This window comes from Mytilus galloprovincialis, chromosome 9 (genome assembly GCF_965363235.1).
Source record: "Mytilus galloprovincialis chromosome 9, xbMytGall1.hap1.1, whole genome shotgun sequence".
Classification (NCBI taxonomy): Eukaryota; Metazoa; Mollusca; class Bivalvia; order Mytilida; family Mytilidae; genus Mytilus; species Mytilus galloprovincialis.
Window position 1 is genome coordinate 33458912 of NC_134846.1, and position 15944 is coordinate 33474855.

Genomic DNA, 15944 nt, shown 5'->3' on the forward strand with positions numbered 1-15944 from the left:
ATTATTTGTATTTTAGGTCATTTTTGGTAAAAATATTCCATAATCTTAATTGTTTCAGGCATAATTAACCTTGGCCGCCATCCACAATCAAAAAATATTTTATTTTGACGAATTCTAAATCATGTATATCAAAATTGGAATCTTTTGGTTAAAAAACATTTTGGATCTTAGGTGGCGGCCAAGGTTTTCCTTAAGCTTTTATGTCTGAAAATTGCACAAAATCATCATATTTTGACAAAATGTCCCAAATGGGCCTACTTTGAAGAATATTGTGTATTTTTATGAAAAGAACTGATCTATTTAGCCTTAAGGCTTTTGAAATAGACCTTTTTACGAAACAAATGTGACCTTTTAATGGTGTTTTAAGATCAAGTTGATATTTTAGGCCATTTTGTGCTTCATGTGTAAGTGAACCTTGATTATTCATAATAAAGTTAAAATCTCAATTGGGTATCATTGTCTTGCATATTGCAAATGAGTTTTAGCGAGTTTCAAAAATTATAAAACATTCATTTTCAAGTTTCAATTCACAAACATAAATATAGAACATAGTTACAATCTTTGACTCCATTACCTCCAAAGTAATCCCTACAATCCTAACCCTGTTACTTTCTTATTTGGTATCTTGAATTATATTTCAAATTTAACATGTTTAATACAAAATATCAAGTTAGTAAATAGGTGTAAAAATGACTAAAAAAATCAGTAAATACCTGTAATCACTGAAACCAACAGTAAATTCATGTAATTACTAAATTGGTTAGTAATTACAGGTATTTACTGAATAGTTCAGTAATTACGTGTAATTCCTAATTTCACCTATTTACTGTAACATATACATGGAGCAGCTGTTCACTTTTGTATGTTGTGGCCTTTGTAGCTGACTATTACAATATGACTTTTTCTTACTTATATTTTATTTATTTGTTTATTTTAACTTTTGTAGGATCAATTAGACGTACCAAAATTTATGATAGATTTTCTAAAATGGGGATTTTAAAGAAGAATATAAGCTTAGAAATGACTACAACCATCCTGGAAGAGCAAATGTTATATGAAGGTATTTATTATTTAAAATCCTCAATCTATATTACATGTATTTGCGCAAAAAATACAATAACCATTACGAAACTTTTTTTTCTTTGTGAGACCAAGACAATGTTACGGGTTCTTCTACTCTTTATAGTTGAGAAAATTATAGTGTACAATCACTACAAACCGTTAAAGTCTGAAATGGCCTATATCTGTACTCGACTGTACTGATTTTTACTCGACCAGTCTGAATTGATCTGACTTTTACTTGACATTACTCGACCCCAGTCTGAACCATACTTGACTGTACTGAATCGTACTTGACCCTTATCTTTGCCGTTGAAAATAGTCTGAACTATTACTCGACCAGTCTGAAACAGTCTTAACCCATTCTTGACATGTACTCTACCTATTTTTCCAGTCTAAACCATACTTAACCAAAGGTCTGAACAATACTTGACCAGTCTGAACCATACTAGACCAAAAACCCTCTATTTTTTAACTGTTTAAATAAATTTCTTTTTAACTGACATATATAACAACAGCCAACAAAATTTATAAAAGATTTTAACCTTATCATGCTTATAAAAGAAATACATCTCTGATTATAATTTTAGGATAAAAAAAAAATATCATATATAACTTATATCAAAAAGGGATAAAATTAAATAAATAAATAAAATTATTTTTCTGATTAGTGGTGAAATATAAAGTATAATAACCTCTGCTTGGGGCAAACTCATAAATAAGATCACACCTGGTCAGAGGTATTAAATTCTAAATAACATTGATTCAAAATTGCAACATCCTGTTTAAATTAAATAACAAGGCCTTTCGAATATACATGTATGTACTAGATAAGTAATACACGAATTTAAGAAAATAGGGCTTTCTTTTTACCTGTAAAACACACATGTACTGAGTTAATTAGAACATATTAAAGTGCTTTATGTATGCCATGTTAATTTGACAAAAAAATACTTAAATTAATTTACAAAAATTTGTACTGTTACTTTGGAATACATTTCCTTTTTTTAAAAAGGTTATCAAGGATTGCTAGGGAAATTCTATTATAATGATTATATTAAATTCTTGGTTTAATAAAACAAAACAATTAAGCTCTCATTTTTTTTTAATTTATTTAGTTGTTTTATATACTATTTTATATATATCTTAATAAAAAAATCATTCACTGCATTATAAACTGAAGTCAACTGACAACATAAATCTATACTAGGCTTAAGTTAATGGTGAAAATAGTCCAGTTACCATAAACATGATAAAATACTTCCGAAATATTCATAAACTTTGAATAATATTGAAAATATGATAAAATTCAGTTAATAGATACAAAGAATAGGTCTAGTTTGGTTAAGACTTGGTCGAGTATGGTTCAGACTAGGTCGAGTACGGTTCAGACTAGGTCGAGTACGGTTCAGACTAGGACCAGTACAGTTCAGACTCGTATAAAACGGTTAAGTTCTGGTCAAGTACACATTCAGACTGTTAAGTATGGTTCAGACTACAGTCGAGTATTATCAAGTAAATCTCAGACGAATTCAGACTGGTCGAGTAAAAATCAGTACAGTTGAGTACAGATATAGGCCATTTCAGACTTTTAATGGTTTGTAGTGAATATACATGTCTTATTTTAAAAACTGGTGAAATCTACCGTTACACTTGTTTATTAATAAAAAAAAAACTCTAGATGTATAAAATAGCTACAATTGTTGCTTCGCAAATCATTAACACTGATAAGTTAACACTTTTCAATATTTTTTTGTAAAACCACTGGATTTAATGAAGAGAAATAGTTTATTGTGTAATTTTTATTAAATTAACTGAAGCTCCAATTGTTTAATCACTAATCTGAAGGAATAATTTGTTTACACTTTATTTTACAGAAGTCAGCAGATGTCAAAGGAAATAAAAAGAATGGAACAAAGGAAACTTTGAAAAAGAACAGTGATATGAAGATATTGAATAAATGTTTTGCATTTATAATTGTAATTCTATTTTGTATAGTGTTGACTAATTATATATAAGGCAGCAAAGAAAACAGTTAAAAAACTATGCAGAAAAAATGTCTGACGGTACATGTGATCAAACATGAGATCAAGAAATACTTCTCCAAAAAATGCACAAAGATATCTAAATCAGAAAAAAAGAATACCTTTCTGTAAGTAAAACCATGACAAACTATATAATATAACGTGTTCAATGAATACAAAAAAAAAAGGTTTATGTCAATGAGACATCAATCTGACAAAAGAAAACAAAATATATGTTGATTCAACTGTAATCAACAAACAATTGTAAAAGAAGATGTGGGGTAAAGATCAGTATGACAGCAGTTGTTTTTCAGATGCAGATCTATGATTATGAGAAAAGTGGTCACAGGCTCTAAACTAGACAAAGTTTGCGTGAAATAGTTGGAATTAGATAAACCATAATTATAGCTCCATAAGGGGACCCAGGACCCCCCCCCCCTAATTCAAACACGATCAAATGTTTTTTTAATATTTTATAAAACGTTTGAATAATGATGTTAGAAAAAATTTTCTAATGATATTCATATAATATTTAAATGATGTTTTGAGAATAAGAACATTATTAAAACATTTTGTAAAATATTTTTTGAACATTTTCACAACATTTTATCCTGCAAAACAAATTGGTTTTATTTTTTAAAAATGTTTCAAAAATATTTTAATATAAACAAACATTTACAAAACATTTTACACACATTGTCAACAAAATACATGAAGTAGATATGTTCGAGTGACATGATGCAGTGAAAATATTTAATGGATATGAAAAAGCATTTGCAACCGTGAGTGACATCAATGACGCGACGTCATACAGTTAAAAGTGTCATAGAGCTGCTGTATTTGTGTCTCAAATATCGACAATACCCATTATTTGAAGTTCATAAAGGTTGATTAATGCGAAGTTGGTCTAACCTGGATATGATTCATGGCAAGATCGATTTACTTAGTATTATCAATACCGTATATATATGTAAGGACCCAACATTACAAAATGTGGAATATTTTTCATAAGAAAAAACAGCTTTATTCTTGAATTGAAAGTACAAAAATATGACAGACAACAACCATTGACTACGAACGTGTACATTTAAAATGTGGTTGTTTTTACATATAGTAGCAATAGTTGTATCCGCAAGAAAAAAAAACTTACATAAAAACATTCAACATCCTGTAAGAGAATAACTCAATATTACTGAAAGGTTGAAGAGAATAAGACTTAATGAATACATTCATAAAGTGGCGTTAAAAAGAAATCAATAAATCAATAAACTATTCATACTTTTGTCAAGTGTCGAATAATTTTTTACATATTCAATGTCTGTGTATGTATCCTGTATTATTGTTGATATGTAATGAAAATCTGTTCCATATATCCGTGTGCCTATACATCTTATTAAAACCTACCTTCCTTTATAAATGTCGCTTTGTTCTTCATTACATAAGCAGGTTAGTGTAAAAAGTCAGATATGGTTATTTATGAATTATTATTTTAATCCTATTTTCATTCCATTTATTTCCTCTTTTTTTATTTTTCGTTCCAAAAGTTAATGGACATTACATTTACCTTCAAATTGAAGGTATAAAACGATCTGGTATGCAGTCTAAATTTACAAGTAACATTATCCATCCTGATGGTGATATTTGTTTAACTTTCTGGTATCATATGTATAAAATAGAGCCAGATACCTTAAGAGTTTACACAGAATCAGAAAACACTACTCAACTGCGTTGGTCACAGAACGGAAGCAACTTAGACCAGTGGAACTTTGCTAGTTTTACAATTTCTATATCAGAACCATACAGGATTATATTTAAAGGGGTTCGAGGATCTGGTTATTGGAGTGTTTTAGCAATAGATGATATTTCACTACTTGAGCGTTCGTGTTCAGGTAAGTAAATCAATCACAAAGATATTTTAGGATCAGCATCTTTTTGATTATATCAATCCTTAAAATCAAAGAAACATATTTGTTTAAAGATTAATCATTGTATACGTTCGTATTGTGTTGAGTATACTTCTATTTCTTATAAAGGGGAGGGGCATTGTGATATTCTCATCCATGTGTATGTCTTTCCGTGCTATAAATATCTTGTCACAGGGAAGTCTGAAGGGCTTGCTGATCTTTCACGAATTAGAAAACGATAAGTACATAATGTAGGCCCATACTGCGCTATTGTTAAATATTATTCACTGCCCTAGGTTTGTTTGTAGGACCGGCTTAGCATAAATACAATGAAAATGACACTTTACTTACCATTATAACGAAACTGAAATCGCTTTGGACATTGTATCGTAAATAAAACAGTGTTTGTAAAATAGTTCATCCACGGAATTAATAAGTTTCTGAAAAAAAATACAATGAAAATGAAGTAATTATTTAAAAGAAGTGGGTTTTCTTCATGTTAAACAATATGCAATGATTTTTTTACACTGTAGCATATCTGTGCTATGTGAATAAATTAAACTTGTAATTACACAATTCTCTCTTCCTTGATTTTTAAAGGACTGTACAATGTAGCTGTTCAATTACTGTTTAGCTACCCGAAAAACAAATACAATATTGTGTACATGTAAGCTGAATGATGATATTATTCAAACTATGAAAAAAAGCGAGAGACCTAAAACGAACACATAACGAAGGTCAAGGTCATGTTCCTAATTTAGATTTTTCCTATCGTTACTTCTTTTAAGAAATAGTTCATCTACATAATAGTTTTAATGAGTGAAACTAGTTATGGTTTTTTCAAGTAAAAAGGGAAGGTTGACATTGAATGGGAGGTCTTAAAAATGATAAACATTTACTGATTGTTATACGTAGAATGTCTAAATTATTTCAATGTATAGAAGTGATGTTGCTACCTTTTATTTTAATTTTAAGATTTGTTTTTTGTAGGTTTGATTACAACTTCACAGAAATGCCATAACATTGATGATTCTATATCGCTTCATGAATGTTCAAAATATTATCTACAACTTAATGACACATCTTTAGTATTTGATCCACAATTTGATAACTGTTCGACCGTATACCAAGATGTACAAACATCGGTTACAACTTCATGTAACGATATGAACAATTCAGACATTTGCACCTTCGATCTTCCGGAACTAATTATGGAACACAAAAGATGTTTTCAATCAAACTGGCTTTCGGTCGAGTACAGATGTGAAGGTAAATTTTCAGAGACAATAACATTATATTTATAATTATGAAGAGATTAATCAAAGTTATAGGAGTAAAGAATATCTTGTTATACACTATTTTATTGAAATCAATGAACACTTATAAATTTCAAATCTTCTGTACCAAGTCAAATTAAATTAAAGAAGTAATAAGTTACTTTCTATGTTTTTCCCGTATGGCTTGTTTATGTTGTGCTGGTGTTCATTTTTATGGTAAAAGCCTCGGTGGCAAAATAACCTACGTAGTCTAACTACTATATCACTAATCTATCAATACTGACGTTGCGAGTGTCAACCCCGACCTTAACAGTTTGAATCAATATCAAATCACTGGATTCACAAGGATCGTTAGCTATCCTTCTGAACGTGTGTGCCTCTCTCTTGACCCTCTGGCCAACACCGAATATAGCCAATTGTGTTAAATACCCGATCATTTAATTGTTCAGCAATTGTTTAAAACATTGGATGTCTTTATATTTATTATATGTTTTCATTCCGTTATTAGGACATCTGTGTTTGGTATGTAAAATAAAACGTGTTTGCCTGACAAGATTCATTGAACTCTGACTTAGTTTAAAAATAAGGAAACAACGTTAAGTTTCATGGCTAGATCATGACATAGATACTATGTGCAATAGATCAATAATATTTTGTGTATGAAGGAATATGTTTTCGACTGATATGATTCATTTGTTATTGATCTCATTTTTAATGATTCTTTTGTCCACATTAACTGTCGGGGTTAAGAACATCTATTAGAGCCAAATACAAAAAGTCAATTAACTTTCGATGCATAGAATGACTGAAAAATCCAAACTGAAGGTCTCATACGACATTGACTCTTTTGCATTGTTCATTGGTCAACATAAGTGTTCGTGACTTAGTGCGTTTCTCAGAAATTAGTAGTAATAGGATAACAACAGATTACTTGTGAATGTGTATAAAAAGAATATAGATGTCCGTGTAGAGTTCATCTGACCTTATTCTTATTAGCCTGGTTTACTGGTCAATTGCAGTGTTTTGTGACAATAATGTGTTTACTATCAATCAAATGAAAACCAGATGATACTAAGGAGACATTTGACATCTATAAGTGAGTTATTCCTTATATTATAAGTGAAGAGAAATGTTTTACATGTTAAATGTCTCGCAATTTGACAATGCAGTGTCCTCATTTTGATGATTTATCGAACAACGTAATGTTCGTGATTAAACATAATTCTCATTTACTATAACATGTATACCGTCCCGCAGAATTTGTACACCTTGAATTCCGTCAATGGATCGATGATCATCCTTCTGTGTGTTGAATATGTCCAATCTCAGATTATCATTGTAATAAGTAATCTACATTTGTGTAGATTGCTTGGAAGGTAAACACAGCCAACTTACGTTGGCTTTTTTCCATGATACATTAATAATGTAAAGCTTATGTAGTATGTGTAATAAAACACTGATATTAACTTATTTCAATATAAATATTTACCAGTAGAAAATTGAGGCATGTTATTGTGTGCTCTATTTTTTTTTTCTTACAATTGTTGGTAATTACCATGTATTTAAAGATTTACTGTACTGAAATAATCGTAAACTTTCAAAGTTTTTGTTTTACAGCTGAGGTAAATAATAAATTGTCGTCAGTTGATACCTCAAGCAAAGGTAAGACTTAACGGAAAGCACAGTTTTAAGTTCTGTAGTTGTTATAATCTCGTTAATTATTTCCGAAGTACATAGAATATGTTGAACACTTTATACCAACGAATAGAAAGAAGGATAATACAGATATAGTTGTTTAGTCTAGTTAATATCTTGACTCACATAACACATGTCAGCAGTTTTCCAGTAAATTGTGTTGAATACCCTTTGGTTATGTTGGTGGCCTTTTGTTGTAAATGCCATTAGTTGGATTGTTGTTTTTTTTTTACCACATTCCCCATTTACATTCTCAATTGAGATTATAGTTACCAGAATAAAATTGTGTACGCCAAGCGTGCGTTTCTTCTAAAAAAAATACCACATCAGTGATGTTTGAATCACAAAAGGTAAAACAAATATTTAAAGTAAGAAGTTAAACGCTGTACCAAAAACAAAATGAAATCTTTTTTTCAAAATAAAGTTCAGGTCATATATTTTTGGGGTGGAAAATCTTTTTTTTTTCTAATAAACTTACATTATTGTAAACAGTTTGTTTATAATGTTGATCATATCAATGATATTTGATGTCAGCAAAGAAGTACTACTGGCCTGAAGAAACGCGTACCGATGGTATGTCTATGAAAAGCAGTATAACTTTATTCATTTCTTTTTTTTTCGACAATTGTAATGTTCAGTTTTGTAAAGAAAGAAAGTAAAACATAATGCGACTGGAGCATTAATAACATATGAATATTATCCATCAATAGCATCTATTATCAAAATTTAGATAGTACCATATTGTGTAGCATTTTGCATTATCTTACAAACAGCAAACAAATGGAATCAGGAAAGGCTTTTTATTTTAACATTAAGTTAAGATAAAAATGTCGTGTTAACATTTCTTTCTTTGTAATACTATAGCGATACAATTAGTGAGGATATCATTTAACAATGTATAATATTTGTTTTCAGCTGCTGAAACTCCTATTGTTACAGCTGAAACGTTCTCAAGTTTCGCTTCAAGTGCAGGTTAGTCGTAACTTGATCCCCCTTTCATTAAAAGGCTCATATAATTTGAGGTTTTACAGTATTATGGAAACTAACATGGTTTGGGTCCTGATAAACCACAAAATATTTGAGCGTTTGGTTTTTCATTTGACTAATTATAGAAGACATCAATTTTTACCCTGAAAACCAAAATATAAAAAACAATTACTGAACTCCAAGGAGTTTTGTTAGTACAATTATGTACGTTGTTAAGTTATAGTACCAAGATAACAAAATACGACACTGTTGTGTGAAAAGTAAATGTTAAACTGACTATACTTACAGTTTTCATCAGTGTCTGTGTGTATTGATTTTATTAATTTCAATAAAAAAAATGCAGTTCTATAATCGATTGACCAAACATCGATATTTTTTAAGAAGAATTATTAATTAGTAAATAACGTATGTAATGAAATAACTGTTAATGAAGTCACAGTGAATTCAAGGTATTTGGATTATCTCTTTATTAAAATGAGTTTTTAAAAATTGAACGAGATTGTATTAACAATTAAACGTTGCACAATCTACTACTTAATCGGTTTGAGTCTAAAAATGAATTATATGATAATGAATTATTTAATTGTTTTCAAATCGACCCTTTATGTTAGTATTTGCACGTTTTGTACTAATGCACAAGTGACATATAGTTTTAACATGGTAAAATAGGAGCGAAAAATACCAGAAGGAAATGCAAACTTATAAATCGAAAAATACATGTTTTATGCGAAGGTCACTGATGCGTCTTTTATAGACAAACCTCTCACAAGTTTAATTCTTGACAGTTTTTTTTATAAAACTAATACTAAAATTGAGAATGGAAATGGGGAATGTGCCAAAGAGACAACAACCCGACCATAGAAAAAAAACAACAGCAGAAGTCACCAACAGGTCTTCAATGTAGCGAGAAATTCCCGCACCCGGAGGTGTCCTTCAGCTGGCCCGGAAACAAATATATACTAGTTCAGTGATAATGAACGCCATACTAATTTCCAAATTGTACACAAGAAACTAAAATTAAAATAATACAAGACTAACAAAGGCCAGAGGCTCGATTTGGGACAGTCGCAAAAATGCTGTAGGTTAACATCAGCTGTTACTCTGTCAAGTTTTAAAATGATGTACTATCGACTTTGTTCAAAAGAATTATGTCCCTTAGAAACATCAATGTTTATGATAAATGGCCTCGTAAGCCCCCTCAAGGGTACCATTGTTGCCAGATTTTGAAACTCTTATAATTAAAGTTAATATGAGCAATATCTCATTCAAGTTCTTTAATGGTGAGCGTTCGGCTCTTTTTATAGAATTATGGCCTTTGGAAATCTTAGTTAACTGCAGTGGATTTTGAACTAACTCATTTCTTTTATAATATTTGCTTTTAATATACTTGATATTCGATGTGGTACGAGTGCCAACGAGAGAACTATCCAACCAAGTCACAATTTGTACAAAGTCAATTTATTACGGACCCTTGTCTCAAACTGAACAACAATCTAGAAGGACTCCGAAATGTAAAGAAAAGAAAAAGTGTTAAACAATTCCAAAGGAAAACCACTGGCTTCGGACAGGTGTATACAAACGCCGAATGAAAATTAAAATTATTACACAGTATTGACTGCTGCTCCCTTATTTTGACACTTTTACCTTTTATATGTTTGTTTTCTTTACAAATAGTTGTCACTATACTGGAATTGGATGCGACTGTCATGTAGCTAGCTATAAAACCCGGGTTTATCCACCATATTCTACATACGAAAATGTATGTCCCAAGTCAGGAATACGGCAGTTGTTATCCATTCGTTTGATGTGTTTGAGCATTTGATTTATTATTTAGCGACACCTCAAATGAACTGCTTAACATATGTTATATCTATTATAGGCGATGATACTACAGTAACCACAATTTCTTCAGTTATTAACGTAAGAGAAGATAATAGTTCAGGTAGGGCAGAATAAAATCAAAACAAAAGATAGTGAACACTATTTCAGAGTACTACATGATTTCTTTTCTGGCTTGTCGGAGTCAAAGAACTTTTTATATATCAAAATAAGAAGAAAAATTACAAAATGAGGTGATTTAATGCTTAAAATAACTTTACCAGCCAAGATTTAATTTAGCAATCATTACAATTATAGACACGACGTAATGATTTTACTATGAAATCTATTGACCCCTACGGATCCATAGGTATTAACCTGTAACAGAGTTTAAAAATTTTAAAAAATGTATTACACTAGTTTACCCGGAATACGAGTGTGTGGTATATTATTTGAATTATACATTTTGTACTTGCAGAGTGTTTTATACTTTCAAATCTGTTTACTGTAGGTATGATGATTAAATATTTGTTTGTTTTCACAAACACGCTCCAATTATTGTTATATGACGCTATACTTAAAGTGTGCCATATAACATTTAGTTTGACTGTCCCTCTGGTATCTTTCGTCTCTCTTTTAATGAGCAAATATTTCATTTATTTAAATTTCAAAGTCCAAATAAATGAAAAAAGAGCGATATTTGATATAGATTTAGGCATTCAAATATTTAAGAGCAGATAAATGTTTGGTTTCGGGAGAATTTTAGGGTTTTTATTATTTATAAGAATGCATTATCATGTAAAAAGTGAACAATAAATATCACTGTATACGAATTCATTCTAGATTTCCTTCCGATTGTATGACCATCAATTGTTTTGTCTGCTTTATGCTTGTGCGTTATTTTGCAGATGACACAACAGTGTACGCTGTGGTTGTACCTACATTAGTGATCATTATAGCTGTCGCTTTAATATTTACCGTAATTGTTTGCCATTTGAAAAAGAGAACCAAATCTTCAAAACTATGTGATGTTAGTCCGATTACAACGGTTACAGAGACGATCGATTCTTCTGGCTATAACATTATAAACTACAATAACATGACAGGTATTAGTATTCATGAGAAAGAAAAGAATAGACATGAAATGAATGCAAACAATTGTCAACCAGAGGATATTAGAACTGCAATTAAACAGGAAGATACCATTGGCAACAAATACGAATCATTATCAACAAATCGAAACCCTTCTGAACACGCTTATGAATCAGACCCAATCCACACCAATCAATATCAGACATTAACAAAACAACAGGAATCGGATAAACATTTCTATGAATCTACCGAACCTGCACAAGCGCAAGCAAAAGACAATGAAACTTTAACTGGTCGGGAAGATGATATATTCCACAAATACGAATTTGTATCAGCCAATCGAAACTCCGTTGAACACGCTTATGAGTTAGACGTACTCCACACCAATCAATATGAATCATTAACAAAACAACGGGAATATGATAAACACACATATGAATCTACAGAAACTGCACAAAAACAAGACATTAAAACTTTAACTGGTCAGGAAGATGGTAACTGCCACAAATACGAATCATTATCAACCAATCGAAACTCTGCAGAACATATTTATGAATCAGACTCAATCCACAACATTCAATATGAACCATTAACTAATCAACAAGAATCGAATGAACATACCAATCAATCTAACGGATATGAGTTACCGGTATCGATGAAACAGGAGCTATCTCAATAGCAATCGCTTACTGCTCCTCAAAGAGATGATAGACATTTGTATGCATCAACTGGTTCACTACAGTAACGTATCAAAGCAAAAGACAGCATCGGTTATTGAAAAATTATACATTTACACTCTTTATATATGTATTTATAACTTTATGCTGTCATTTAATATTCGTTTTTGCTTTGCATGCTGAAAAATCGATATAAATTATGTATTGACCATCAATTTGAAAACATTTCAGTGTGATATAGATAGATACTTATAGATGCTTATTTATTTAAAGTCTATAAGCAACAGCTTATTATCTAAAACATATCGATAGTCAAGCGTCTACTGTATGACTAAGTTTCACACATAAAATAAATCAAAAGAGACTAACACGGATGAACACTATGGTGTGTTCTGTTGCACTGATTTTTCTCATTTTGTTTTACAATAACAAAAGGATTTGTTGGAGTATATTCTAGTTAAATTCATATAATATATTATATATGTTTGCTAATATTTTTTTAAGTTTTGCATAAAGATTCATTTTAACATGTTTAATAATCTAAGAAAATTGAGTATTTTAAAACATGTAAAAATAAAAAAAAGATTAAAAACCTGGTAAACTTGTATTTTATAATATTCTGCTTGATTTCACTGCTTATAAACCAATACGACATAACATATTTTTGTTGTAACCCTCTTGTTATGTTCCGTTACATATATTTATCCATATTTGTTTTAATCATGTTAATGGTTGTTATCCTACATACGAATAAAACAATTGATGTCAAAACAAGTAAAACCAATCAATTATTTGATAATTCATTCACTTTGCAATGCTGATACAGGAAAGTATATTTTGTCAACCAAAATGTTGGTGTAAGCTTTGATTTTTGGGATGTCCAAAAACTTTTAACTTAAACTATTTTGTAGAAAGTTGAAATTAAGATTTTGTAACATTTATCTTACTGTTTCCATGAATAAAATTTATGTATTATCATATATAATGTTGATGAATTTTATAAATTGTATTGAACCTATATATGCATTCCTAATATGGTGTTCGATATTGTTGCGGTGAATTGCATTTGACATTTACATTTTAGAATACAAATCTTTATACTTATCAATTGTGTCATAAGGAAAAAAATAGTTGCTATGACCTCGGGGTTCAAAATAAGGTTTTGCTTTTTTGGCACATAAAAGACCTTCGTTCATTTATCATGAATACATAAGGTATGACATAACACAGAACATTTATTCTATAAGTAATTTTAATGTCATATTTTTCAATGTTCTTTACAGTGTATAAAGGGGTAGGAGTTTTGTTGTAAACTAGATAAAACAGTATGATAATTACTAGTACATGTTGTAAACTTATAATACGAAGTTCACGTCACTACGATCTTCAATAAGCATAATTATCCTCTGTTTCCCGTGTCAAGAAGACAAAATAATCCAGCAGTGTAATTATGGAAAACAACTTTTCTATAGATCTTGTGAATGTTAAGACTTGATTTTTCTTCAAGTATATTTAGTGTAAAGTGCATTTCTTATTTAAGCGACACTAATGGGTCTTATGTAGATGTAACGCACGTCTGACGCAAATAAAACCATTCAACCCTGGAATCTATAATGAGTTTATTTACAGTACATTGTTTGATTTTTCAAATCATAAAACACATTACATTACATTACTTTAACATTACAGTTTAATGACAAAGATTGAAACATACACATGACCGTCATAAGGGGAAAACATTGCCAGAAGATTTAATTATTTCAATTTAAGAGTTTTATAAAAAAAAAAAAAAGAAGATGTGGTAGGATTACCAATGAGACAACTGTCAACAAGAGACCAACATGACACAGATATTAAACACTATAGGTCACCGTTCGGCCTTCAACAATGAGAAGCCCATGCCGCATATTCAGCTATAAAAGTCCCCGATATGACAATTCAAACGAGAAAACTAACGGCCTTATTTATATAAAAAAAATGATCGAAAAACAAATATGTAACACATAAACAAACGACAACCACTGAATTACAGGCTCCTGATTTAGCTTGGGACAGGCACATGCATAAATAATGTGGCGGGGTTAAACATACAAAAGTACAATTTTTCTTTTCATGTGCAATTGTTTTTATGAGGTAAGTTGTGTTTAAACTTTCAAATTCAATCATTAACTTTTAAAAATTCCGGATAGTTGTATTCCGTCCATTGTTTTCCTGAAATATTTTGGACCTGATATTACTTGATTATGTTGATGTATTATTGTTTCTTAGAATTTTTTGGGTGTCCGTAATTATTTTTCAGGTTGTTTTAACATCATTTTATTAATATAAGAGGTAAAATAAGTTTTTCAGTTGTTTCTTTAAAAATAGGAATCCGACAAAATCCAAAAAGATAACAAAACTAGAAAGTCCATTGAAACTTGGCTTTAACAATTCAAAGAAGCAAACATTCGGCTGTTGTCTACTCTATGGTCGGGTTGTTGTCGCTTTGACACATTCCCCATTTCCTTACCCAATTTTAGTTTAATTCCTTAATTAAATTGTATGATTTTCTTAAAGGTGGAAGTGAAAAAATTGATTTTTTTCCACTTACACTTACAATCTGCGAATCAAAAAACAAAGACAAATACATATGATGGACTTTTATCCACATAACATGCTAGACTAAGTTAAACATAAAAAAAGAATACTCTAAATAATTTCTTCTGAACGATCTGTGAACCTTGATCAATGTGGTAATTATCAATTTTTAAAAAGTCAAAACTTTATCCATTGGGAATCACAACATCTCCTTTTGTACAATATCATTATGGTTGATTTTGCACACTATATGTAAGTTTTATGTATATGTTCAAAATATAATGTAAAATAGAGAAAAATATATTTAAGGTGGTACCCAAGACTTTCACTAAAATAAATTTGGCCGTTTAATTTTCATAAAATTTTGTTAAAGTATTTACTTTGACCTTTAAACAAAAATATAAAAAATAAAAAAAATTGAACCAACCGTTTTGTCAGAAAAATTACACTAGTTATATAGCAGTTTGACTAACACCAATTTTGATCATTGAGAAGCTTAATATTCCTTTAACAACACAACGTAATTAAATCTTTTAGCTGACTTTACTGAGTTATCTCCCTGTAGTGTTAGATACCACCTTAACAATGTTTTACAGTATAGATGTATTCAGCGTATTAAAGACGTTATAATCTTTCATCTATTCTTATATTTCATTAATAAATTACTCTCAATATTCCGAATACAAAATTTTTAAATACATAAGACATAGTTGTCTATCATTGTGACTTAAGAGTTTGAATATGCCTTTTGCAATTTCTGTTTTTCTTTTCTAATAACAAATGAGCTGTCCTTGGTTATGTTCTTCAGTTTAGTTCGTCTTTTGTTTTGCTTGT

The 15944-nt window shown here is 30.1% G+C and overlaps 1 protein-coding gene across 1 annotated transcript; it reads left to right on the plus strand.

Moving 5' to 3' along the window:
- The first annotated feature begins 7129 nt into the window (after positions 1–7129).
- LOC143046766 (uncharacterized) lies at positions 7130–13060 on the plus strand. Its single transcript, XM_076219845.1, has 4 exons — positions 7130–7926; positions 8875–8931; positions 10826–10888; positions 11673–13060. The coding sequence occupies exons 1-4, from the start codon at positions 7821–7823 to the stop codon at positions 12533–12535; spliced, it is 1089 nt and encodes a 362-aa protein (XP_076075960.1). The 5' UTR covers positions 7130–7820; the 3' UTR covers positions 12536–13060.
- The last annotated feature ends 2884 nt before the right edge of the window (positions 13061–15944 follow it).

What these genes read in the sequence shown, in the direction of transcription:
- LOC143046766 (XM_076219845.1), top strand. Translation starts at nt 7,821, where the DNA reads ATGTATTTAAAGATTTACTGTACTGAAATAATCGTAAACTTTCAAAGT. An exon ending in AAGTTTCGCTTCAAGTGCAG is followed by an intron (nt 8,932 to 10,825) that starts GTTAGTCGTAAC and finishes TATCTATTATAG; the next exon opens with GCGATGATACTACAGTAACC. An exon ending in AAGAGAAGATAATAGTTCAG is followed by an intron (nt 10,889 to 11,672) that starts GTAGGGCAGAAT and finishes GTTATTTTGCAG; the next exon opens with ATGACACAACAGTGTACGCT.